A 24,796-nucleotide genomic window follows, 5' to 3' on the forward strand; every position below is an offset into this window, starting at 1 on the left:
TCTACCAAGAAAACAGCCCCTGTGATAACCCAGCCTAACAAATAATAAATACATTGAAAACAAATCCTTTTATTTTAATTTGGGGCACACTCGGTCAGAAATATGGTAAACCGTATATGTTCTGAAACGCATTGACTTATAGCCCACTATTGTTAACTAACAAACCAAACTTCTGTTGAAACAATATGTTGGCGTCTTGACCATCTTCATTTTATTTACTTTAAACAGAGGAATAGAGTGTAGCAAAAAAGTTCTCAGGATTATGCTTGTATTCAAGGATCCTTGCTCCATTGGGGGTGGGGGGTTGGGGGGGGGGTAAACTACTTTACTTGCCACAGTACTGAGGCAATTGACTTGCACCATTCCTACAATGTTTTCTTTTGAGACTAATAATTTAAAAAGATTGCTCAATGACTTGTAAATGACTATCGTGTCTTCAGGGAAAAAAAGTCAGCAAACATCACCAGATAAAAAATATATTGACACCTACGATTTAGCACTACCTAAAAACAGCATGCATATCAGCATATTTCATCTCACAACCAATACCCATTGCACTGAAGACAAAGCATTTAGCACACAATTATTTGCTTTGAGAAAGAGTATTTTCATTTTGTGTCACAAAAGCTTTTTAATTGCAACAGTTTTGCTGCTTGGAATCCACCACATGGTGTGCAAATTCGTGAACTGACAAATCCTGAGCTTTAAAACAAAAGTGTATGACAATTAAACAAATGAATACAGCTCACCTTTAAATAATTAAGATGGTAATCCAAAAGAACTGTTGCATTTGTGATACTGTCCTTGGTTCCAACAAACACAAATGGCACAAGCCCCTACAACGGCAATTTAAAACATAAATCAGTGATTAACGGTCAAAACATATTTTTAATGAAGTCAAATAAATAGGCAGAGATATAAAAACATGGTTAGCGGAATGTAGACAAAACAAAGATATACTGCATGAACTTAGATAATGTGTCATTTTAAACAGTTAGTTACATGAAAACAGAAAGACATGCACTAAATTCCTATACCTGTACTTTAGTACAATATTATTCCTTTAAAATCAGCTGTTCTTTACCTTTTGACTTCTGTGGACTCCTACTGAATCTTTACTAAAAGCCGGAGATGCCCACTGAGTCATTATTAGAAGTCAGGGACCCAGCCTCAGTAATTTCTATGATTTAATATTATTTATTTTTTATTAGACAACAAGAGAGATAGTAGTGTTCCCTTACACAAAGATAAGAGATGGAATCGCACATTGACTAGACAATTTGCAGTGTGTACATAAGAAGTTATCATCAATAATAGATTAATCACTGTTGTTGGGGTGCTATTGTAATCCTCCCGGTACCCACTACCCAAAGAATACCAATGGTTGCAACAATGAAGTTGTACACACAGATTTAAGACAATTCGGAAAAAATATGCAGCACACCCTTATGTTTACAGTAATGGCCAATGTAGAGACCTTAGATCTATGAAATCAGTTTTTCATCTACTCATCTCATTTCACACACATTTTCTTTCTAATGGTCAAGTGAGTTCAAACAAATAAGCAGAGTCCACATCAATGAATATCTTCAAATGGCATTTTTATTTTATTATTCTTGTTTCTTTTCTCTTGTTGGTACTCAATCCAGACAAAAATTCCAATTCAGACTAAACTGCTAACACGTGTTTCGTCAACGCATATATACTTTGTCAAGGCTGGAATGTAATACATAAAACAATTTTGGTGATGCAGAATCACACAAAAAATGATTTCACATAAAGTTCGATCGATATTAAATTACAAACACAGGAGTCTTTTATTACATCAAGTTAAACTTCAAGAAAAAGATCCAAACAAAGTATCATCACACTTATTATTTAAGTTTGTGGAAGAGAGTAAGATTCAGTCAGAGAAGTGGATCATACCAGTGTAAAAGAAGAAGAGACCGGAAAAAAGCCACAGAAGTGTGACAAAAGAGTTTATTAAGATTGTTCTATCCAGTGGCCTACTGCCAAATGATCTTAGTTTTAAATATAAAGAAACCACCCTAAAACAAGCTACGTGAGTGATACACGAATTATATATTGCACCTACCATGTGGTGTAATATAAGTAGATCAAAACGAAAGCCCGGCGGCTCGGTTGTAGCAAATTTCTACGACTTGTCTTTAGTGCTACCGTCAATCTGTAAAAACATATTTTTATATAGGCCGAATATTAGTACATCATTGTACTTCAATTTGTCAAAAGTTTAATTGGATTGCTGATACTACATCATTGGTTACACCAGAAGGGACCTTCCCATTACTCCCTCGAGGGGAACCCTGACCGATCACATTTGATTGTATGATTGCTTATTCAATAAAGATGCAATCCAACATTCTATTTTGCGCCTCAGCCTATATGAGAGTTCTTACTATTCCCCACATATTATACAGTTGTTTGGAGACAGCGTATTGCTGGCAGGTACTCACTTGTAAAATCTCAGTATTTTTATAAGCTGCAAATATGTATGGACAAATTAAAAGATTTCAGCTACAATACAGGACAGACTCATCATATCTGTCAATTCATGAACTGCAATACGAAATGTATTGTGTATTGCATTGTATAAGTTCATCAAATTGGGAGGGATGAGGAAAATAGTGTCCGTTTCTTTCCCCTAAGTATTAGACGAGATTAATCAAGAAGTAAAAAGGACACTTGTTACACCTTCTAACCTTCGGTTTCAAAGGATGAAGAGTACCCTCAAAAACTCAATGCATTTAGAAGTGCGGTGTATATGTTTTATCCGCCCCGCATTGTAGTTGTGGCAGTTATCATCGGGTTATCTTCTGTGCGTAAACTGCCAGCCTCAACCAGAGGCACCTCTGGGTTATTTGGTGCAGCGTCCAGAGATATGAGGGTTTCCCCACAATACACAGTGCAAAAAAAGAAGAAAAAATGTGACAAAAAGGTTATGTGCTGAAAATTGATTTTAAAAAAGGGAGAAATAGCCCCAGAGATTTATTAAGGGGTATATTTTCACTCTATTAAAAAGGAAATGTACTTTATACAGACCGAGTTACTGGGTCTATAAGTATATATTGAAAATCGTCAACATGTTTCAGCTCCTTGGGCCCTAGGGGTCTATGGAGCTTTCGTCAGGACTTGTACAAACATAAAAACACATAGATTATACTCACACTATTTGTGTAGTATCAGTTTAGAATTTTCGATTTCTCAGTTAGTTGTGCGCTTAGCCGCTTCAGGGGAGTTTCGCTTATTAAAGCTCAGAGCCGCGTGTAGGAAGTTTCCCGACTTGTGCTGACTCTGCCCCCGGATTCTGATAGCCAGAAACTGGTCCTAGGATGCTTGATTCCGGTCCAGGAAAGACATGGCTTGGCAGTTCGGGCTGGACTGTTCCCATGAGGCACAGGGTCAAGGCTGATTTGCATATGGCCATGTCTGAACTGGGTTGGTGTGGAGTGCAAAAAAACGATGGATTTAGGCCCAGATCTCTGTACTGGGGTGAATGTATGACATTGTTCTGCATTCTGTCCATCAACTGTTTTTGCTGAAATTTGCTACACCCGAGCCGCCGGGCTTTCGTTTTGATCTACTTATATTACACCGCATGGTAGGTGCAATAAATCATTCCTGTATCACTCACGTAGCTTGTTTTAGGGTGGTTTCCCTATATTTAAAACTAAGATCATTTGGCGGTAGGCCACTGGATAGAACAATCTTAATAAACTCTTTTGTCACACTTCTGTGGGTGCTGGACATAAGTATTTAAAATAATAGTATTCTGTTTATGGCACTTTTTTCGGGTCTCATCTTCTTTTACACTGGTATGATCCACTTCTCTGACTGAATCTTACTCTCTTCCACAAACTTAAATAATAAGTGTGATGATACTCCGTTTGGATCTTTTTCTTAAAGTTTAACTTGATGCAATAAAAGACTCCTGTGTTTTTGATTTAACCCCTTAAGTGCTGCCTCGGTGCATTGGCCGACGGCAGCACTACCTCCCCAGTGCTGCGCACGACCATTGGACGTCCATTCAGCACTAGTTCCAATGGACAGCGCAGCACTGGGGAGGAATGTTTAATAGCATCTATGAGGTTAATATCAATCAAACTTTATGTGAAATTATTTTTTGTGTGATTCTGCATCACCAAAATTGTTTTATGCATTACATTCCAGCCTTGTCAAAGTCTATGGGTAGACGAAACATGTGTTGGCAGTTTTGTCTGAATTGGAATTTTTGTCTGGATTGAATACCACAAGAGAAAAGAAACAAGAATAATAAAAGAAAAACGCCATTTGAAGATATTCATTGATGTGGACTCTGCTTATTTGTTTGAACTCACTTGACCATTAGAAAGAAAATTTGTGTGAAATGAATGAGTAGATGAAAAACTGATTTCATAGATCTAAGGTCTCTACATTGGCCGTTACTGTAAACATAAGGGTGTGCTGCATATTTCTTCCGAATTGTCTTAAATTATTTATTTTTTGTTAACAGTTGCAAATCCCCAGAGTAGGCCTTGCGGACCCTCTGCGGTCTTCGGACCACAGGTTACGAACCACTGATTTAACTCCACACACCTTGCAAATTGAAATTGGTGCTATAATGGAAAACTATAAAATAAAACTGTTCTATATGTATAATACTCTGAAGCCTGGTATCCCTATATATAAAAACTTGACTAACTTTATTATTGCATAGTTGTAATATTACTGGACACCTGTAGTAAGAAAACGACGTACAGCTCAACTGCAATAACTTATTACAGTTGAGTTGTGAAGTCACAATGGGTGCTGATGGAGCAGACACAGTGTGAACATCAGATCAAAGAGCAGAATTACAACTGCATTTTAAAACTCACTTTTCACATCTTCTGATCAGTTTCCCTTAGAAGAACAGATATGAGCAGAAAGGAGATGTTTATGTTATGAACAATGTTTTGTTCAATAAACGAAAGGAGGAATATCTCTGCATGTCAGCAAAAATCAATAACAAAGCCCCTTTATAAAAGTAACATATCAAACTGCATATATGTTTCTGAAAAAAATAATAGTTGTTTATAAGTATTTTTAATTTAGCGCTACAAATTCCACATTTCCTGTTCATATTTCCAGCCATGCGTTTTTATATCAAGGAGCAAGAGACCAACGATATAAGCATTTTTCGGAAAGGGTAGTTATATTAGCATGTAGTTTAAAGGATGGGTCACCTCTGAGTGCCATGGCCACATAAAAAAACCTCTGTTTCGACTTGTTCATTTATAGATGAGGAACTCTTTATTAATACGCAATGTCCTTATAATTTAAAGCAGATGGTACCTTATTCCAAAAATTATTATACTTTTTCGACTAGAGCATTGTTTTCCTTAAAAGCGATGCATCTAAAATTGAGTTATATCCAAATTGTAAATGATCAAAACAGAATTTAAAAAAAGAAAAACTGATCTACCTAATTAGCAGTGGATTGCTTATACTAAAAAAACATTAGGACTCAGTGAGTGACCTTTACAAAATACATTTATAGAGGAAAATCGCTTCAACCTAAAATTACAGTAGGAATTTTGCCAACAGTCTAAATCAACTACTGCAAATAAAGTATTTCATCAGGAATACATAAAAACAAATAACACAAAGACAATCACACGTGAAAAATATGGGACAGCTTTAGCTGCACACCATCCTCTTGTAAGAAAACAAGTTACTTACCTGTAACTTTAGTTCCCCAGTATTGGTAACTTTCATAGATTCCCATGCTTTTGTATCACTCCCCATCGTCGGAATGGGAGTCTCAGTAACAAAAGTAACATAGCAGTAGGTACAAAAGAGAAACAAAAAGGCCTAGGCCTCATTCCCTTTTTAGCATATCGCCCTCTTCTTGTAAAAGAGACCAAAATTAGGCATCAACCAATCAGAAGAGCCTCACCCCATAGAACCCTCCTGAAGGAACCTTAGAGCCTCAGATTTTCGTAGCCGTTGTGTAACAGTCATCATATCTGCTGTAGGCTGAGCTTTCCCCGGGGAGGTGGGTGGGCGCATGGGAATCTATGAAAGTTACCAATACTGGGGAACTAAAGTTACAGGTAAGTAACTTGTTTTCTTGCACCAGTATTGGAACTTTCATAGATTCCCATGCTTTTGTATCAGAGTAGCAAGCAGTTAGCAATAAAAAACACATTTTGTGTCATAAATGCATTGCAAAAGCCAACATGACATGCAAATACAAAATTTGCAAAATAACGGAAGGTGGGATAGAAAGGATAGCTCACCAATTATTGGAAGAGGTTCCTCAGGACAGCCTGGCCCACTGCCGCATCCTCTTGCTGTAAGGATTCCAAGCAGTAATGCTTAGTAAAAGTGTGGATGCTGCTCCAGGTAGAAGCTCTGCAAATATCCTTAATCTGCACCCCCGCGAAGAGGGCTGTTGAAGAAGCCACTGATCTTGTGGAATGTGGCCGAACCCTGCCAGTTAGTGGTTTATCTGCTGCAGTATGGCAATGTAGAATGGCACTCGTAATCCATCTTGCAATCCCCTGTTTTGACAGCGGGAGGCATTAGCTTTGACTACCAAAAGCAACAAACAATTGGGAGGATTTCCGAAATCCTTTGGTACGATCCAAACAGAATTTTAAACATTGTTGTACACCCAGGGAATGCAGCGACTTCTCCGCTGGTGTAGCCAGGTGAGGAAAGAACGCCTTTAGAATAACCGGCTCGTTCAAGTGGAAGTCCGAGGGTACTTTGGGTATGAACCTTGGGTTCGTTCTCAAGATAACTGTGTTCCTTTTAAATTGCAGGAAAGGCTCCTGGATTGTGAGAGCCTGCAATTCTCCAATACGACATGCCGATGTGTGGGCAAGAAGGAGAGCCAATTTCCAAGAAAGGAACTTCATGTCGGATCGATGAATTGGTTAAAATGGGCTTTTCATGAGTTGAGTGAGGATTAGAATCAGGTGCCAAGTAGGAGGCGGAGGACTCACTGGTGGATAGACCCGGAACAAGCCTTTTAGAAATTGCCTAACAATCCTGGAAGACCACAACGAAGGTCCAGACTCAGACCATCTGTATTTTGAAATGGCTGCCAAATGAACCTTTATAGAAGAATGGGTCAGCCCCGACTTAGCCAGGGACCAGAGATAAGGTAGAAGCTGATGAGGTTTTGAAGTAAAGGGGTCAACTTCCTCTCTCCTGCACCAAATACAAAATCTCTTCCATTTGAAGCAGTAAGTCCTATTCGTGGAAGGAGCTCTCGCCTGGGAGAGGACTTCTTTAATTTCGTTTGAGATGGGGAGATTCATAAATTCTCGCTGCTCAGGAGCCATGCTGTCAGGTGTAATGATTGTGGATCTGGATGCCAAACCTGTCCTTCGGACATTGTGAGTAGATCTGGAATAGTCCTCAAGGGGAGAGGAGGAGCTAGCGACAACAGATGGAGCTCCGTGTACCAGAACTGTCTCGGCCAAGCAGGATCTATCAAGATCATCCTGCTTGGTTCCACTTTGATCTTCCTGATAAGCCTCTGGATCAGTGGGATGGGAGGAAAGGCGTAGACAAATGTCCTTTACCAGGCTATCGAAAGCGCATTCCCCAATGATCCTCGGTGGTGAAGCCTGCTTGAATTAGACCGGCATTTCTTGTTGGTTGGATTGGCAAAGAGATCTATTGCTGGTCTGCCCCACTGGCTGAAGACCTCTTCTAGAACTCGCTGGTTCAACTCCCACTCGTGACTGACTGAGGATAACCTGCTCAGCCTGTCGGCGTTCTCGTTTAAAACTCCTGGCAAGTGTTCTGCCTTTAGCGACATCCCGTGAAGGATCGTCCATTCCCGGATCTCTTAAGCTTCCTGCGACAACGAAAGAGACCTGGTTCCTCCTTCCTTGTTCACGTAATGCATGGCCGTTGTGTTGTCCGTCCCGATGAGCACTTGTGAACCTCCTAGGCGAGGGAGAAAGGCTTGTAGAGCCAGTTTTATTGCTCTTAGTTCCAAGAGATTGATGTGAAGCCGCCAATCGTGAGGAGACCAATGGCCACTGACATGCAGATCTTGCATCACTGCTCCCCAACCTTCCAATGACGCGTCCGTTGTCACTACTTGAGGAGACGGATCGCTTACAAAGGATAGACCTTAAGACAAGTTTCTCTGGTCTGTCCACCATAGGGCCGTTCTTCTCATCGTCAGAGTGACGGTCACCCTGTCGTCGAATGATCCATGAATCTGTTTCCATTGGATGTCCAGTTGTTCCTGCAGAGGACGCATTCGCAGTCTGCAGTGAGGAATCAGTGGTATGCATGATGAAATTAACCCCAGCAGAGATTTGTAGCGGCGTACTGAAAGACACCTTTTTCGTAAGTCTCGAACCATGGTCTGCAGTTTTTCCCGCCTCTGATGATTTGTCTTTGTTTAAAGTGAGCGCTAGATTTTGAAACAGGTTTGTACAAGCCTGAACAGCGTCCCACGCTGCTTCCCTGGACGGGGCTTTCATCAACCAGTCGTCCAGGTAGGGAAAGACTTGAAAATGATTCCTTCGCAGGAATGCCGCTACTGGCGCCAGCACCTTCGTGAAGATCCTCGGGGCTGAGCGAAGACCAAAGGGTAAAACCCTGAATTGAAAGTGGCTTTTGGCTACTGTGAATCATAGAAACCTTCTGTGTGCTGGGTGAATCTGTACATGAAAGTACGCATCCTCGAGATCGAGAGTGGCCATGAAATCCCTCGGATTGATCAGCCGCAAGATGTCTTGAAGAGAGACCATCCGGAAAGAAAGGGAGATGAGATAGGTGTTAAGCTCCCTGAGATCTAAAATGGGGCGCCATTTCTCTAGCGTCTTCTTTACCAGTAAGAACCTGGAATAGAATCCCTGCCCTCTTTGGTCTGAGGGAAGCGGCTCTACAGCCCCCTTCAGGAGCATTTGATGAACTTCGAGCCGCAGAAGACACAGGTTTTTCGATGGAATGGCTGCAGGGGGCTTGGGTGGTGGGATGAGTAAATTCCAAGGTATGGCCCTTTTGAATGATGTTGAGCACCCAACGGTCCTATGTTATCTTGGACCAATTTTGAAGGTATTGGGATACCCTGCCTCCAACTGATGACTTCTTGGAGGAGGGTACAGTAGGAAGACCCAGGAGGCCACTATTGTAGCTTGGACGCATCACATCCCTGGCGAGCCTGTTTCCCTTTGTTGTAAGGCCTGGAGTAATTGGAGGATTGGCCCTGCCTTTGTTGATAAGGCTGGTGGTATTGTTGGGAACCTGAGCCGTAGGATGAGTATCTCTGTTGTTGATAAGATCCTCTGTAGTTTGTACTTCTGCCTCTGGACCCCTTAAAAGGAGTTTTGCAGTACTGAAGCGTAACCAAAGATCTGGCGGTCTCAGTGTCTTTTTTTATGTCCTGGAGAGTGTGGTCAATCAATTTCCCGAATAGTGCTTCTCCATCAAAAGGAAGATCTCGGCTCGAAACCAGGTCGCCTTCAGCCACCCCTGGCGACGGAGGACCGCAGCTCCAGCCAACGAACGAAACGCCGTTGTGGCAATGTCCATGGCGCAGTCAATGATCTCCATTGAAGTCGCCTCTCCTTCTTGCAAGACCTTTTTTGCCTCTGCTTTCGATTCTGGAGGAAGCTGATCCAGGAATAGTACGACATCACACCAAAGCTGGCGGTCGTATCTGCCCAATATTGCCAGGGCATTAGCTGCCCGCACCAGAAGACTCGCCATTGAAGAGAATCTCTTCCCAGCATTGTCCAATCTCCTTCCTTCCTTGTCTGGAGGAGTCGTTAAAGGAGCAGAGGGGTTGCGGGATTTTCTCTGTGCCGCTTGAGAAATAACCGAGTCCGGTCTTGGGTGGCCCATTAAGGCAGCCGAGCAATCCTCAGGCGCTTTGTACTTTTTATCCAGACGCGGTAGTACAGGGACCACCGTTGCTGGGTTTTTCATAGCCTTAAGGCCTTCCTCCCACAGATGTTGCACTATTGATATGGACCTTGTCGTCTTCCTATAAGGTTCCTTGAAATCATACAAGAAACATTCCGATGTCACCGCAGGCATTGCCAACTTGAACCTGCCAGCTGCTCTTTCCATCAGCTGATGAAAACGCCTACATCCGCTGGCGGGGAATCCACCGGATCCGGGCATGGAGATGGAGGGTCCGTAATGATGTATTCATCCCATTCAGTAGCTTGATCAGTATCATTATCCGAATCATGATCCTCATCCGAGGAATAATCATGGCTGTCTGCTGGTCTGCAAGGCTCTTGTGGAATTGATGCCTGTGGCTGAGGGGACACCTTGTGAGAAGTTGGCCTGATATATGATGCTCACTAGTTCTAGTGATCACCTTGTATCAGTCCAAACAACCCTTATGGTGATTGGTTGTAAGTCAACCTTATAGACCAGCTATCCTAATGGTAGCATGGACAAATCAGTCTTAGGCTAAACTCTTTTGGCATGTGAAGCCAGCTGTTTTACCACATATAACCCTTGAATACCAAGTGAAAGGACACCACACAGGTTGTTATGAAAATAAACAAGTATTTATTAACTAACATACACCTCTGAACTCTTTATGAGATCAGAGGGCTAAGCACATTACAATCTCTTAGGAAAAATACGTTTAAGTTGCACAAATTACAATGGTGCCCTAGGGGCACCACAAACCATATACTATGTAAGTGGAATGTGAGAGTCGATAAAAGGAATGGAGCTGTCCAGAGGCTGTAGGATCGCTGGGACCACGCTATACTAACTCTAGGTAGGTACTAGGAGGCCCACGGAACGCGTGTGCAGAGTGTGAACTCACACGCGAGATGCGTAACAGTGTCTATGGACAGTACAGTTCAAGGAAAAGGTGAGTATGGACAATCCTGACTAGGTAGAACTAAAACGACTGTGGAACTGGACACTAGGAGAGTCAAGCTACCCTTGCGCACCGAAATGCTCGTGTTACCTCACCCACAGGCTGCGAGTGCATAGGTGCCAAGTCGTGTCGGTTTCCGGCGTTGAAGTCTATGGAGCCTGGGGGAAAAGATGCTGCAGGCGATCAGGAGGAAGATGTCCGGTGTGATCCAAGGGTGGATCAGTGAAGAGAAGAACCTGAAAGCAGAGGGGACAATGTTCAAAGTCACTAGCCAGTGACTGGAGTGGAACCAGGTGTCGTCGTCGCGATCAGGTGAGGGTGGACGCTTGTCTCTGCAGCCACGTGGACCAGGTGGTGTCTTCGACGACCATGATGGAGGCACGAGCTGTCCCACGCAGGCTCTCACTGTCGGCGGTGTCGGTTTCGGATTCAGAGTCAACAGGCCTTGGCAAAGGCAACCCACGCGGTGAGTGGAAACGGCGTCTGGAGTGGACCAGGAGGGTCCGGGGTGCTCCTCTTTTGGAAGGGAGCAAGGGCCAGTCTGGAGCAACCAGACCAGCAGTGAAGATTTCGGAGTTCGTCGTCTAGGAGGTCACTAGCCAGCCGGCAAGTGACCAGACAATGCGTCGAGCAGCAAACAGGCAGAAGGGCCCCACGCAGATCTCGTGGATGATGGAGGGCTGGTCTTCGGTGCAGGAGCTGCTCGGGTCGGGGCTTCTCAGTCCCCAAAGCACTTGGACGAGGTTACCTCAGAAGTTGTGAAGGAGCGAAGTGCTGCTTCTTTCAAGATGGCCGGTCCCCACGTGTCTTGTCGCACCCACGGATCTCAGCTGTGCTGCAGATGTAGGTAGAGGTCGGAGAGGTCTGGGAATCCGGGTCTAGTCGGGCTCTGAAGTCTGGATCCTTGCAGGAAGACGACAAAGGGAAGCCGCTGGACGCTGATGGTGCCTGCTTGTGCAGGGTGGACACTCCTTGCCCACAAGGGAGATTTCTTCAGTCTTCTGTGGAGCAGAACGTCGAAGTCCAGAGTTTCTTCTTGTAAAGTTGTTCAGGATAATCTAATTTGGAATGGGACCAGCTCCTACCTTTATCCGGCTAAAGGGGGCCGTACTACGACTAGGTCCCTCCTCTGGGTGGGACCAGGAAGGAGGTTGGTTACACCCCCTATCCTTTGTCCGGTCTTGCGCCAGCTCTGGGGCTGGAGTGCCCCAGGAACTGGTTTAGACCGGTGTATGCACAGGGACACCTTGTGTGCCCCAGGCATGTCTCATTCCTTTCAGCCCTGTCCTACCTAATTCACAAAATCCTGTCTGGGGTGGTGCTAGCACCTCCAAAGGCAGGAAACCCTTTGTCCAAGCCTCCCTCGCTGGAAGGACTCCCAGCAGCAGGAGGTCAGACTTGTGTCTATGGTGGCAGCATCCATTTTGTGATGCTGAGGCTCGAGTTAACTTTAACCGGGGTTCACAGTTACATACATGTCGTGTTCCTCTACAAGGGTGGAATGCTACCCCCGTCGCCAGAATTGGCAAGGGGGTAGTATTCCAATTCGTATGAGACCTTACTCAACATGTTTTGATAATGTTATACCAAAGTTGGCAATAACCGCGAGGATTATAATGCACTTAAGAGTATATGGTATAGCGTTATCATGGGAACAGCTAAAGGACTTGGTTCCGAAAGCTGCAGACAGGCTCAGCTCATGCTAGAGCACCATCTCACATAATTCCAGGCACTCTGCCTTCAGGATTGATAAGACCTGCCATAGGAGTGACTGATAGGAGGATATGTGTCCATTTTAGGGTTAGATATAGGGATACTATATCTAAAGCAAAGGGTGATTACACCACTTTGCCCCAGCTGATTAATCAGCTAGTTGTGTCAGATTTGGATTGCCAGCCAGGGGTGGCATAATACATGCTGCAGCCCCTGGTAGGCCCTGGGTGCACCGATGCCCTGGGTACCTAAGGTACACTGTACAGGGGCTGATAAGGTGACTCAGTATCCAATTAGATATGTACCTAGAGTACATGGAATCCATTTTACAGAGAGAGCAGTGGGCCTGGGGTCCTGAATAGCAGGGCCCCAGGTCTACTTAGTCGAAAAACCAGCAAAACACCAGGCAAAAAGTTGGGGGCAACCATAGTCAGATATCCACCTTCCTACACCCCTGAGCAGGTAAGTCAGGAACAGCTGCGGAGGCAGGAACCGAGACAGGCGTTGCTTGCGCAACTGGAGCCGGAACAGGCCCTGCAGCCTTAGATTTGTAATCCTGCAGCATCTTATGCAGGTCCTGCAGGAAAGAAGATGGTACCGAAACCATGTCTTGACCTGAATAATGCTGTGATTGGGCAGTCTGGTGACGATAACCATCTTCTTGGTCATACCCTCCTTCAGAGTCCGTCTCCTGACACTTGACCAGAAGTTGAGAGGGACTGTTAGCGTAGCCATATGAGTCCTGATCATCCTCATCCGACTCCTATTCATCCAATAGTAGAGCTGGTGGCAAGGGGATTACCCTGCTAGGAGATGTAATCTCCGGTGTAATTCTTGTCAAAGAAATAGTGATTCTTTTCTCCGATGCCAAGATCATCAACGGTCCCGCCGACGATGGTACTGTGAATGCCCTCGTCGTCGACTCAGTCGACGGAACATGCCTCGTCAACACTTGAACACTCGACGACGAGATTGGAGTAGTCGATGTCGTCAACTTCGAGATTGTCGACATTCAAGCCGTCGTCGTTAATGTTGTCGTCGTCGAGGCCCTCGTCGACGACACTGTCGTCGTCGACATCGTCTTTGACGTCATTGTCGTCGACGTCGCTGTCGTCGTCGACACTTTCGTCGACGATGCCATCGTCTGTCACCTTCCCGTCGACGCTGTTGCAGCTGTCTTCGACTCTTCCATTCTCGTCGACGATCCCTTCGTCATCGAATGTCACTTTCAGTTTTGGCTTGAATTTTTTCGTCGACGGAGCCTCCGTCGACGACGCCTTCATCGTCGATGACTTGGAACTACTGTCAGAAGATTGAGAAGAGGTGTTGGACTAGGCCCTTTTCCCGGAAATTTTTTGCTTTTCGCTCCCCTAATTCTGGAAGTCCCCCCCTTGTACTGTAATTGTATAGGCCCTGTGAGGTTAAAATGCCCTGGGTAATGTTGAAATCAATGCTAGGTGCAGGTGCCCTCTACCTTCAACATGGCTGCCATAGACCCCTGCTACTGCAGCGTGGTCTTGTTAAGGCGCATTCTAGCTGCCAGGAGCTGGCTGAGACCCCATACATTGTTGCCATTCCAGCCTGCCTTGCCTGCCCACAGTTAGAGTAGGGAAGCTCCTGGCACCTTCTAGAATAGGGGCGGAGCCTATTTTTGCCGCCTTAGAGGGTGGTCACCACCTGGGCCTATATAAAGAAAGGGAGTGAAACTTTCCAGTCAGTTGGGGCATCACTGACCAGGGGGACCCACACAGGAGATTTAGGCGGTAGGGCCTAGTCAGGGACTTATGCCACCGGGAGTGACAGGACTTAGGTGCTGCCTCTTAAGTTGAGTGAGGTACCCTGAGCTAGCCCACTGATCTGGCCCGGCGGGAGGGGAACCCAGGGACCATCTACAGTGACCTGCAGAGGAATCCTGCCTGCAGCCCCCAACTCAACCCCCCCCTTCAAGAACCAAGAAACCAAGAAACTGCTATTTACAAGGGCGCCAAAACCATCAAGCGCCAAAAAGAAGCCCTTCTAATTACCACAGGACTGCTGGGGAATCAACCAGGTATTGGACTGAGCTGCACCTGCACCCCCCTGCCTTCACCTGGACCTGCGCTGTCCTGCCTAACTTCCCCTGACTGAATTGGCTGACTTGCTGTCCTGAGGAAAGTGCCCACTGAAGTGAATGCTTAGCGCTATCTCTGCTTAGCGCTAGACCTGAACTGCTGGACGGCCGGTCTATTTGGGCTGCTTGCCCTGCCTTGTCTGCACTGCTAACCTAACTGAGACTGAGCCAAACTGCACTGCTCCTCAGCGCTCCCCTGCTGTGGCCTGTGAAGTGCTGTATCCTGCTCACTGCCCTAAGCGCGATATCTGCCCAGCGCTACGTGTGTGCCCGGGAGCATCGACTCCTCGGAGCGCCATAACCCCCAAGTGCCAAGAGCGCCTGCCGAGCAGTCTAGCGCCGTGTTGGGCCCCGGAGCGCTGCCCCCACTCACCTCCGGAATTCGAGGCGGGCCGCGTTGGGCACAGAAACCTGCTCCTCTGTGTGCCTTGTGAGGGATCACCGTCTTCGGCATCCCCGTGGACCCCTCTGAGGCCCGAGCTCTGTGCCCAGTCATCGCCGCGGACCCGGCGTCCAAATTCCCCAGAGGCGCTGGTCGGGAGGGTGCCTGAGGGCCCAGCTCACCGTCGTCGCCCGGCGTGAAGAGTTCGAGCGGCGGCCCCGGAGGTTGGGAGTGGCCGCCGCAATCGTAGAACCAGGCCGCGTTAGGCCTGAAGCCGAGGAAGCAGTTTTGCCGGGCTCACGCGACGGGGGCGCGTCAAGCCACGCCCCCGCCGCGCAGTGATTGGCCGCGCGGCCGAGCCCCTGTCAAGCGAGCCTCGGATTGGCTCTGGTGCTCGGCACACTCTTTTGCTGCCCCGCGATTGGCCGCTGGGGCCAAGACCCTCCGGAGCCGTATCCTGATTGGCTCCCAGGCCATGGGCACTACAGAAGGCCTGGGAACAGCCTGCATTCACCGAGGAAGGGCAGTGGAGCCCCTTCCTGCCACCAACAACAAGCCGGAGTCCTCCCCAGCCCCCTGAGCATACGCAAGGGCCCGAGAGGCCGAAGGGAAAAAGGTAAACCCCGGGGTGGTGGGCGGAAGGCCGGAGAAGGCCCCGAGTTCGCCCCTCCCCGGGAGTAAGCTGAAGTTGAGCCCTGCTGGCCCTGCGAGACTGGGAAAACTGTTGCTGGGCCCCGTTGGCCCCTGTGTTTCGAACTGGGCCCATTAACCCCCTACAAGGCCTACAGGGCTACAATGAAAGGTCCATCACTGGGTAATGAAATGTTGATACATACCTAATGGAAGGTTCTCCAAGTGCTAGTTAAATGCACTACATTTAATGGAATGGGTAGCCCTGATTAAGGAAATGTGCTTATTCCTGCCTGATTTTCTCTTTTAAAGGCCTGTTTATTCTTGGGGGATGGAATGTTGGTTTACCCCTAATGAGATGTTTATCTTGGCATACGGAAATGTTTAGTCCCGCCTAAAGGGGAAGTTGCCTGCTCTACCCTGAAAGGTTTTATCTGGTTAATTAACGGTGCTAAATTTAATGAAAGGTTATTCATACCTCACAAAGTGTTACTTCTAGCCCTCGAGGGAGTGCTGGGCCACGGGAGTTAACCCCACCTGGGGCAATGGTTATTAACAGGTATTGCTAGGCCCTGATCAATAACAAGTTTATTCTGCCCGGATGAAATGTGTTCTCTTGCGTCATGACATGCTCATCCTTGTCTGATGAGCTGGTGGTTAAGGCCTAATGAAATGTTATTGCTGAGTAATGCACTCCTTATTCAGGCATCAGGTAATGGGATGGTTTTACCCTACTGAAATGGTGGTCCTTATCTACTGAATGGGTTACTTCTAATGATTGAAACGTTTATTTCAGCCTGACCAGTAATAGAATGTTTACCCTGGTTCACTGAGGAAAGGTCGCCTGTGTTCGAAAGGGATGAGGATACTAATGTCTTCACCATGAGATGCTGGTTCTCTTGCCAATGAGAGGGGACCTGATTTTTCACTAAAGTGTTTAAGCCTGCAAAGGAAGCTGTTGACTCAAGGCCTCCAGTTCTTTAAGGAACTGTTTCATATCGAGTAATGGAATGTCTTAGTTACCCGATTAAATGTTTATTGCTAAGTAATGTACTAATGGAATGCTAATCCCTTAAGGAAATGGTTATTATAACATTATACATTGATTATTGAACTGTTCCCTTTACTCCCCTCTAATGAAATGCTTTGATGAGTAATTGATACTGTGATTTTCCACTCCTGAACCTTAATCTTATATAAAAGTTATTTGATTTTTAATCAAACTCACTGGAGTGGCGTCAGTCATTGCGTGCCTTTTATTGTCTCAGTGGATGCGTGTGCTGTGTAGTCACTTAACACCTAAGCTTTCGGGTGCCTACCTGCTCGAGCCAGGCTACCCCCGGGGAACTGGTGACCCCAGTTCCTACAAGAGGGTTTCTTGAAGGCTGGATCAGTCTTCAAACCCTTAGAAGGCGTAGATGGTCCTACCCTCTCCTTTTCACTATGGGGAGGAGATTCGCCTGGACCTTGGCTCTCAGACTCTTTGGGGGTCTTTTTTGAGACCTTAGAAGGATGTTCCACAGAAGGAGAAGGGGAAACCCTTACCCCTTTTGACTGACCTTCTAGAGGACACAGCTGACGATGAATCCTCACTGTCACTGGAAACTGCGTGTTTCCTTTCCTTCTGCTTTTGGAGCCAGGTAAGAAGCCTGCCAGCACGATCCCTGAGGGTCTTGGTAGAAAAAGTGCGGCAGATCTTGCAGTCCTCCGCCTTATGATCCGGATAGAGGCAATAAATACAATCCTTATGTTTATCCTCCACAAACAACCTTTTCTTGCCACAGGTGGAACATTGTTTGAAAAGGACCTTCTTCTCCTCCTTGACAGCCATCTTTGTACAATCCTGAAAAGAAATCCTGTAGAAAACTTTTGAAAAGAGATGAAATGAGCAGAGCTCAAAGGAGACTGCCTAAGCACAACGTGCAGTAGAACATTTGAGGCTCTGAGGTTCCTTCAGGAGGGTTCTATGGGGTGAGGCTCTTCTGACTGGCTGATGCCTAAGTTTGGTCTCTTTTACAAAAAGAGGGTGATATGCTACAAAAAGGAATGAGGCCTAGGCCTTTTTCTTTCTCTTTTGTACCTACTGCTATGTTATTTTTGTTACTGAGACTCCCATTCCGACAATGGGGAATGATATAAAAGCATGGGAATCTATGAAAGTTCCAATACTGGGGCAACCATGAAAACTAATATAGAATAATAATAATACTAACAGAAAGGGGATTTAGCCCATGTAAGCTATTGCTTTTTTGAGATGTCATTAATTTTCTAGGTCAGACACAGCACCCACAGAGTCAGCCCGTTTCAGATAATTGGTTTGTTGTCAGTCATTCACTTTTTAGACCATCCCATATGATAGCCATTGGGTGTACAAAGTGTTAGGCAGAGAGAGGGAGCAAATTTCACCACATTACATCAGAATCTGCATTGGTGTATTTGCAGCAAAAGAATGTGTTTAGGCTACAGCATGATCTCTTACAGACAGCCCTCTATGGAACTCCACAAACCTTTGAGGCTTCACGCACGGCAGTGTGCAAGTGGCCATGGGTTAGGCTGGTAAACTCAACATGAGTACCTAAACATGTATTAAAACTACAGTGCAGCATAGGGAGGAACGCAAGAACAGTTCTTGAAGTTTTTCTTACCCTTCCTGTGCCACTTAAGCTGTACTGAAGTCATTAAGTCTTGTTTTTTCTTTGGAGTCTGGCATTTGTATTTGAACTTTTGCAGAATACAGAAACTGAAGTATCAGGGAGCAAAGAAGAAAGTTTTGTGCGTCAGCAATGTTCTTACTGTTGCATCTTCTATCTAACTGCAGATTCCTCATCTTAGGAATATTCCTAGGCACCAAACCGGATCCAGAGAATTTTCCCTACAACGCTCCGTAGCATTGATAGGGCGCGCCATGTGACTCCATAATGACTCCGTACCATTCCAGAAGTAATGGTGCAGAGCCACATAGAAATGTAATTTTCAAAAAGAGTAGGGGTCATAACCTAAAGAATCTACGCCACCTTAGACAGGGCTTTATTTGATGTTCAAATGGGCTATCCTATAGAAGAATGGTACCCCTTAAATCCACAGTATAATAAGGATCTGTAACTTTTAATGAATTAGTCCCAGGTATTGTATGAATCTAATGTTGAATTTAAATTTAGAATTAATATTGAAGGCCATGAGTCATCAAATTCTTGTATAATTATATATTAATCTTGTGGTCCTTGATCTCCAAACTCAAAACTCCAATTATAATGCTTGACCAGATATTATGGGTAGTGACCGGCCAACACATGTTTTGCCCCATGCAGTGCGCAGGCTTGGGGTTTTCACAAGACAAAGATTAGGATACAAAATAATATGATACATATGGAAGGCAGAACATTGGTTGCAAGTAACATGATAAAGAGGCATTCAGGACATTTGTTATACCCAATAGATAATGCATTCGAAAAAAATATATTCAATGATGATAAATGTAAATAATAAGGCAAAAATATAAAGAAACAGTAAAGTCGAACATAGAAACTGAGAAACAAAAATAAAATTAAATCAATGATCTGATCTTGAATCATAGAGCGAATATAATTTACATGCAAGTTTATCCATATTTATAACACAAAATGCTAGAACACTGTACACTGATGAAAAACCAAAAGGGCTTCTGGCTAATAGAGTGAGGCAAAGTGTGCTGGTGTGCAAGCGGAATACCATAAAAAATGTACATGTGTGATATACGTCATTTAATAAGTGCCCATTAGACTGCAGAGTACTTAATATTTATTTATCGATTGTGGGGAAACCATTCCCATTCGGGTAAGGAAAGTCAGGGCAGAACACAAGTATTTGTTTGGCGTGATGCTCATTATGACCTTGGGCTCCTTAGCAGAAACATGTTGACCATCTTTGTTTATTTGTCACCTTTGTGAGGACTTATTGGTTCAAGCTAACCCAACCAATCACTAGTCCATTGTTTTTTCACTGTTTTTATTAGAGTTAGAGCTACCTTCTCAATAAAATTATTGTCTGATGAGTAGCCCACACTCTTTTTAAATCACGTTTCTAATCACCATCTGAGTTTCTTTTTCTACTCTTGGGGACCCAATGAAGACAACTGGCTACCGACTTTTACAGTTGGTGCCTGAGGGTCCTTTTTCTACACTAAGCACGTGCACCCTACCTGTTTTCTAAATTTCAGAACTCTTAGCTGGTATAATTTTCTACCCTGTCTACTTTCGCTAACTGGTTTTGTGTTTCATCCTTTACTAGTTGTTTGAGTTTGTTTGACACTCTTATGTTGATTACAATAGTGATGCTCATTATGTCATCAAAGTTGCAAATCCTGCTAAACGAATGCATGTGTTCATCCCTGATCTTCCTTACCTGATTGGTACTGGTGTCACTACGATCGATCGATCTATAAATATTAAGTACTTTGCAGCTGAAGGACATTTACTAGATGATGTATATCACACATGTATATTGTTGATGGTATTTTGCATGTACACCAGCACACATGCACCATTGCCTCACTCTATTGGCCTGAAACCTTTTGGCTTTTCACCAGTGTTCAACTATTTTACGTTATAAATATGGTTAAACTTGTATGTAATTGAAATGGATTGATATAGCAGTTACTACGCCTAACAAGGCATTGAAGTACTTTATGGCGAGTACACGCTACTTGCAGAACCCAAGATTAGTAGGTAGTCCATTGGTTACAGTTGGTTATTGTGATTAGTAATGTGCTCTCAAGAAAAATTGCATGCGTTTACTCAATTTTGTTCGTTCCAACTTCATTTCGACAATGTTGTCATAAAAGAAATCACATTTAATTGGACAGTTTAAAAAAGAAAGTTGCTATAAAACATTCAAATACACTATAAAAATAGCACTAATGTCATCACATAACCAGGGAACTATTTCATCACAGCCTAAAAAATACTAAAAGACATAAATAGGTACATGGTCAGCTAAAAACCCCCTGCCCATCTAGAATTAGAGATCATGGTCCCTAGGATCTATGCAGTTATTTCTACTGGATCATATTTCATACAGGGTTTGCAAATTTCCTTCTAATTATCCACATAGCTGCTAAAAATGTTGTTACAGAAAAAACAATTAGAGGAGAGAGATCCGTTTTAAGTATCCTGTATGCTTGCAGACAGTGCATGATCCCCAGATTTTTACACAGTGGAATAATCCACTTCTTTCTGGCTTTTCGTTAGACAGGGCAACAGAACATGACATGCAATTCATTTTCAAGTTCCGAGGTGCATCCAGGGCAGTTTTTGAGTGACGATGGACACCACTTACATGTAAAGTCTCTGATTGGCAGAGAACCGTGTCTCCATTGAAAATACAACTTCCTGGAAGCAACAGGACTAACATCGCCGAAAACGGACTCAAATTTATAAGAGTCTTTAATCATTAAAAACGTGGCGGACTGCGTACCAATTTGGGCGTTCGCTAGACAAGCAGATAAGTTGGTTTCGTGATACAGATTGGTCAGATGCTTGCGTGATACATTTCTGCAAGCGTGCTCCGGATCGGACCACATGAGCGCAAGGCCTAGTCTCTCAAATTCCTCTCTAATATACTTTATTCAGGTGGGAGATTACCCCGTTGACAAAAAGGCAAAACAGGGTGGGTGCCAAATTGCACCCCTGTCTTACCCCCCTGCCAACGGGGAATCTAGATGATAAAGAACCATTTTTCCCACACCTGACCTGTGAGAAATTCTCAGTGTGCAGTCGGATTATTATATTCAAGAGAGCGGAAGGAATGCCCAACTCCGAAAGCACACTCCACAATTTCCGACGTGGGACTAAATCGAAGGCCGCACGAAGGTCCACAAAGACGGTATAAAGTGAGCCGCCCTCAATCTTGACAGTTTTCCAGTAAAGCAGGATTAAGCGAAAGATATGCTCCGTAGTGGATACAATCCTTCCAAACCCCGCTTGATATGGGTTAAAGATGTCAAATTCCTCCATCCAATCTAGGAGGCGATCTAAGATCAGCCTCGAGAATAGCTTTTGCGAGACATCTATGAGGCTGATCGGCCTATAGTTGGCTAGGAGCAGAGGAGACCTTCTTAAAGATAGGGACTATCTCTGCCCCCAGCCAAGTACTAGGGACCGCCATGCCTCCCAGAATGGCATTACAAATTACCGTTAGGTAAGGGGCCCAGACCCTGGGTTCGTGCTTGAAAATATCGCCAGGCACCTTATCCAGCCCGGGGGCTTTACCAAGCGGGAGTTTAGAAATAGCAGCCCTCACTTCTCCCTCTGTAAATTCTAGCTCAGTCATTTCTGGATTAGAACTAGGAACTAGTCGATCATGTGCCAGGTCCTCGGTAAGATTTTCCCCCTGATACAGAGTATGAAAATGTTCTTCCCACACATCCGCCGAGATGTTGGGGGCTACAGCCGCTACAGGGTCAGCCGATCCCGTATTCACAATCAGCCAGAACTTCCGGGCATCTCTTGTTGACAGAGCTGATGTTAAGTTTGCCCAGTTCGCATTACCCCACTCAACCTTGGCATTATGGATTAGCTGACGATATACTACCCTTCTTTGCTTTATCAGTGCCCTGTTATTATTTTGTTTCACCGCCTCAAGGAGTTCTGTTTTCGCAGTTCTATAGGCCTTATTATACCAGGTTGGTTTGTTCCCTGCTCTTTTCCCAGTAGACTCTGGGGGATTAAGAATATGAGCTAGACTATTAACTAGATTCCTATTCAATTCTGGGAGCTTGTCATGTGCTTCATGCGGGGGGTATTGCAGCTTTAAGGCACAAACGGCTTCCAATACCGGAATTATCCGAGCATACAGCTCTGCCACTAGCTCCGTGGGTGGTGGGTAACCATTTTGTCCCATCTAACCCTACGCCTGTTGTTTGAAAGGGGAGCCCTGTTGCCTGGTCCGTACTCTTCGCTACTGCAATCCATGGGGATACCTGGGGATACAAAGTCTAAGATCAACGCATTGTGATCACTTTCGCCCCTAGGTACCACCCTAAAATCAAGGACCTTATACCACGCACAGCACTCAACAAAAACATAATCCAGGCGTGATTTTTGCCCTGGTTTATTGAAAGTGCACTTTGAGGGGATATCTGATTTTACCTGGCCATTACATGCCCTAATTGAATGATTCAGGGTCAGGGCCATAATCTGTACAGCCAATGGCGCCCATGTCCTTGGAGGGGGACCCACCACTAGCAGGATTTTCCAGTGCTCATCCTCCTCCTGACTTACACCTTCCGTTAGGCCCGTGAGTGGCTCAAAGTGAGAGTTGAAATCACCCCCTATCACTACTGTGATCCCCTCTGGGATCTTATTTAGAAAAGAGGAGAGCTCATCAATGGTTCTGGACTCAGATTAATACTGACAGGTCTAGGTAGATATTGACCAATGCGAGTCTAGAGCCATTCAGCCACTCTAGGACCACATATTGCACATCCTCTGATCTAGTATCCATGACCCTCACACTGCACCCCAAATGGGTTCCCACCCAGATTATTAGCCCTCCTGACGGGCTGCCCTTTCCCCCCCCACCTGGCTGGGACTGAAAATGATGCAAAACCAGATCGAAATTGGTCTTCCCTAGCCCAGGTTTCCTGGAAGAGGCAGACGTCATTCGCGTCTATAAAAGAACCCCACTCAGGGCAGGCCACTTTATTACCCAGACATGCCACGTTCCAGGAAAGGATTTTTAATGGGGTATAATCTGCTCTCAATCGCTGGGCTGGCGGAGTGACTTCAGCCTCAATGACTGGAGGAGGAACCCTATCGGTTTTTGCTTGCCCCGTAGCTTCTCTGTCGGTAGGAGGCTCAAATGATGCGACCGCCAATATCCCTCGCACTGTCTTCTTCCCGACTGCTATGGTGGTTCAGGGCACTCCTCCTCCCAGGACGGCTCCCCACACTAGCTTCGTAGTGTAGTCAGTCTACCTGGTCCAAGCAACTATACCTGTTGGTGTGAGAGTAGTGGGTAGTCATGAAAGGCTCATACAAATTGGTCCTATACCCTCTAGCGTGGCCCCTGGATCCCATTCTTGCCCAGCCCTCTTCGAGCCCAGGATCAGGTTGCATGTTAGCAGGCGGGTAGAAGAACGACAATGGGAGCGACTGGATTGCAGTGTCTTCACTACTGACCGGCCAGTTGCAGATGTGGGAGACAATCCATGGGTTCCTAAAATTCACCAGGATACAGTCACCCTTGATTACTCTAACCATTAAAATTTCACTTGAGGCATGGGGGGGGAAGGGGTCGGAAGGTTTTCAACCAGCTAGCAACTTTATTCCTCAGAGATGGAAAAGATTCTTCCGTAGAGTTACTAAGCTCAGGGACACCAGCAAGAGGCACTACATGAGGAGCAGCCTCAGGGGGTAGATTTACTACCTTTTTTTGCCTCGCTCTATTACAATCAACATTAGTTCGCTCATAATTCACAGTAGGTTTGTTGACCGGCCTATGGGAATTAGTCAATGCAACAGATTCAATGTTCTGTACTGGAGCGATGGAGATTGCTTGGGCAGGAATATTTGCTAAAGGAGGGGGATTAGATGATAGAGAACCCCCCTAGTCGCATTGGAAGCCCTCTGCATATTTTCCAGTATCTTCAGCTGGTCTACCATAGCCTCAGTAGCCGTTTCTATGGTTTGCAGCTTAAGGTCAATTAGATCAAGTCTAGCAACAAGGGGGTCAATCAAAGATTTCAAGGTGTTTCCCAGGGCGAGAGTAAACTGATCATCCCTGGCGTGAGCGACATCCCCAAATCTGAAAGCAGATGACTGTACAATTGGCAATAGATTGGATGGCGGATTAGTAATAACGTTAGTAGCTTGGGGGACCACGCTATCTTCTATGGGACCTGCAGAATCTTTATTAGTAGAACATTTATCTAATTTCGCCTTTTTTCCACCCCTTGCCTGTGACCCACGTTTTCTTTTTGGGAAAGCCCCTTCCCGAATTCCTTGTAGACGAAGAAAGTTGGAATCGTGCCTATCCCCTTGTGACACTCTATTATCATTAGGTTGCATGGGAATAACCTCAGGGATAACCACAAGGGAATCTCTATGCATAACGGGGCTACTCC

At 45.1% G+C, this 24,796-nt stretch overlaps 1 protein-coding gene across 1 annotated transcript in view; it reads right to left on the reverse strand.

Moving 5' to 3' along the window:
* FMR1 (fragile X messenger ribonucleoprotein 1) overlaps window positions 1-24,796 on the reverse strand; it is a 306,382-nt gene that overhangs the window by 256,873 nt on the left and 24,713 nt on the right. Inside the window, exon 3 of the mRNA XM_086967219.1 lies at window positions 750-836. Within this exon, the coding sequence (XP_086823345.1) occupies window positions 750-836 (87 nt within the window). The remainder of the gene's footprint in view (window positions 1-749; window positions 837-24,796) is intronic.

This window comes from Lissotriton vulgaris, chromosome 4_1, assembly GCF_964263255.1.
Source record: "Lissotriton vulgaris chromosome 4_1, aLisVul1.2, whole genome shotgun sequence".
NCBI lineage: Eukaryota > Metazoa > Chordata > Amphibia > Caudata > Salamandridae > Lissotriton > Lissotriton vulgaris.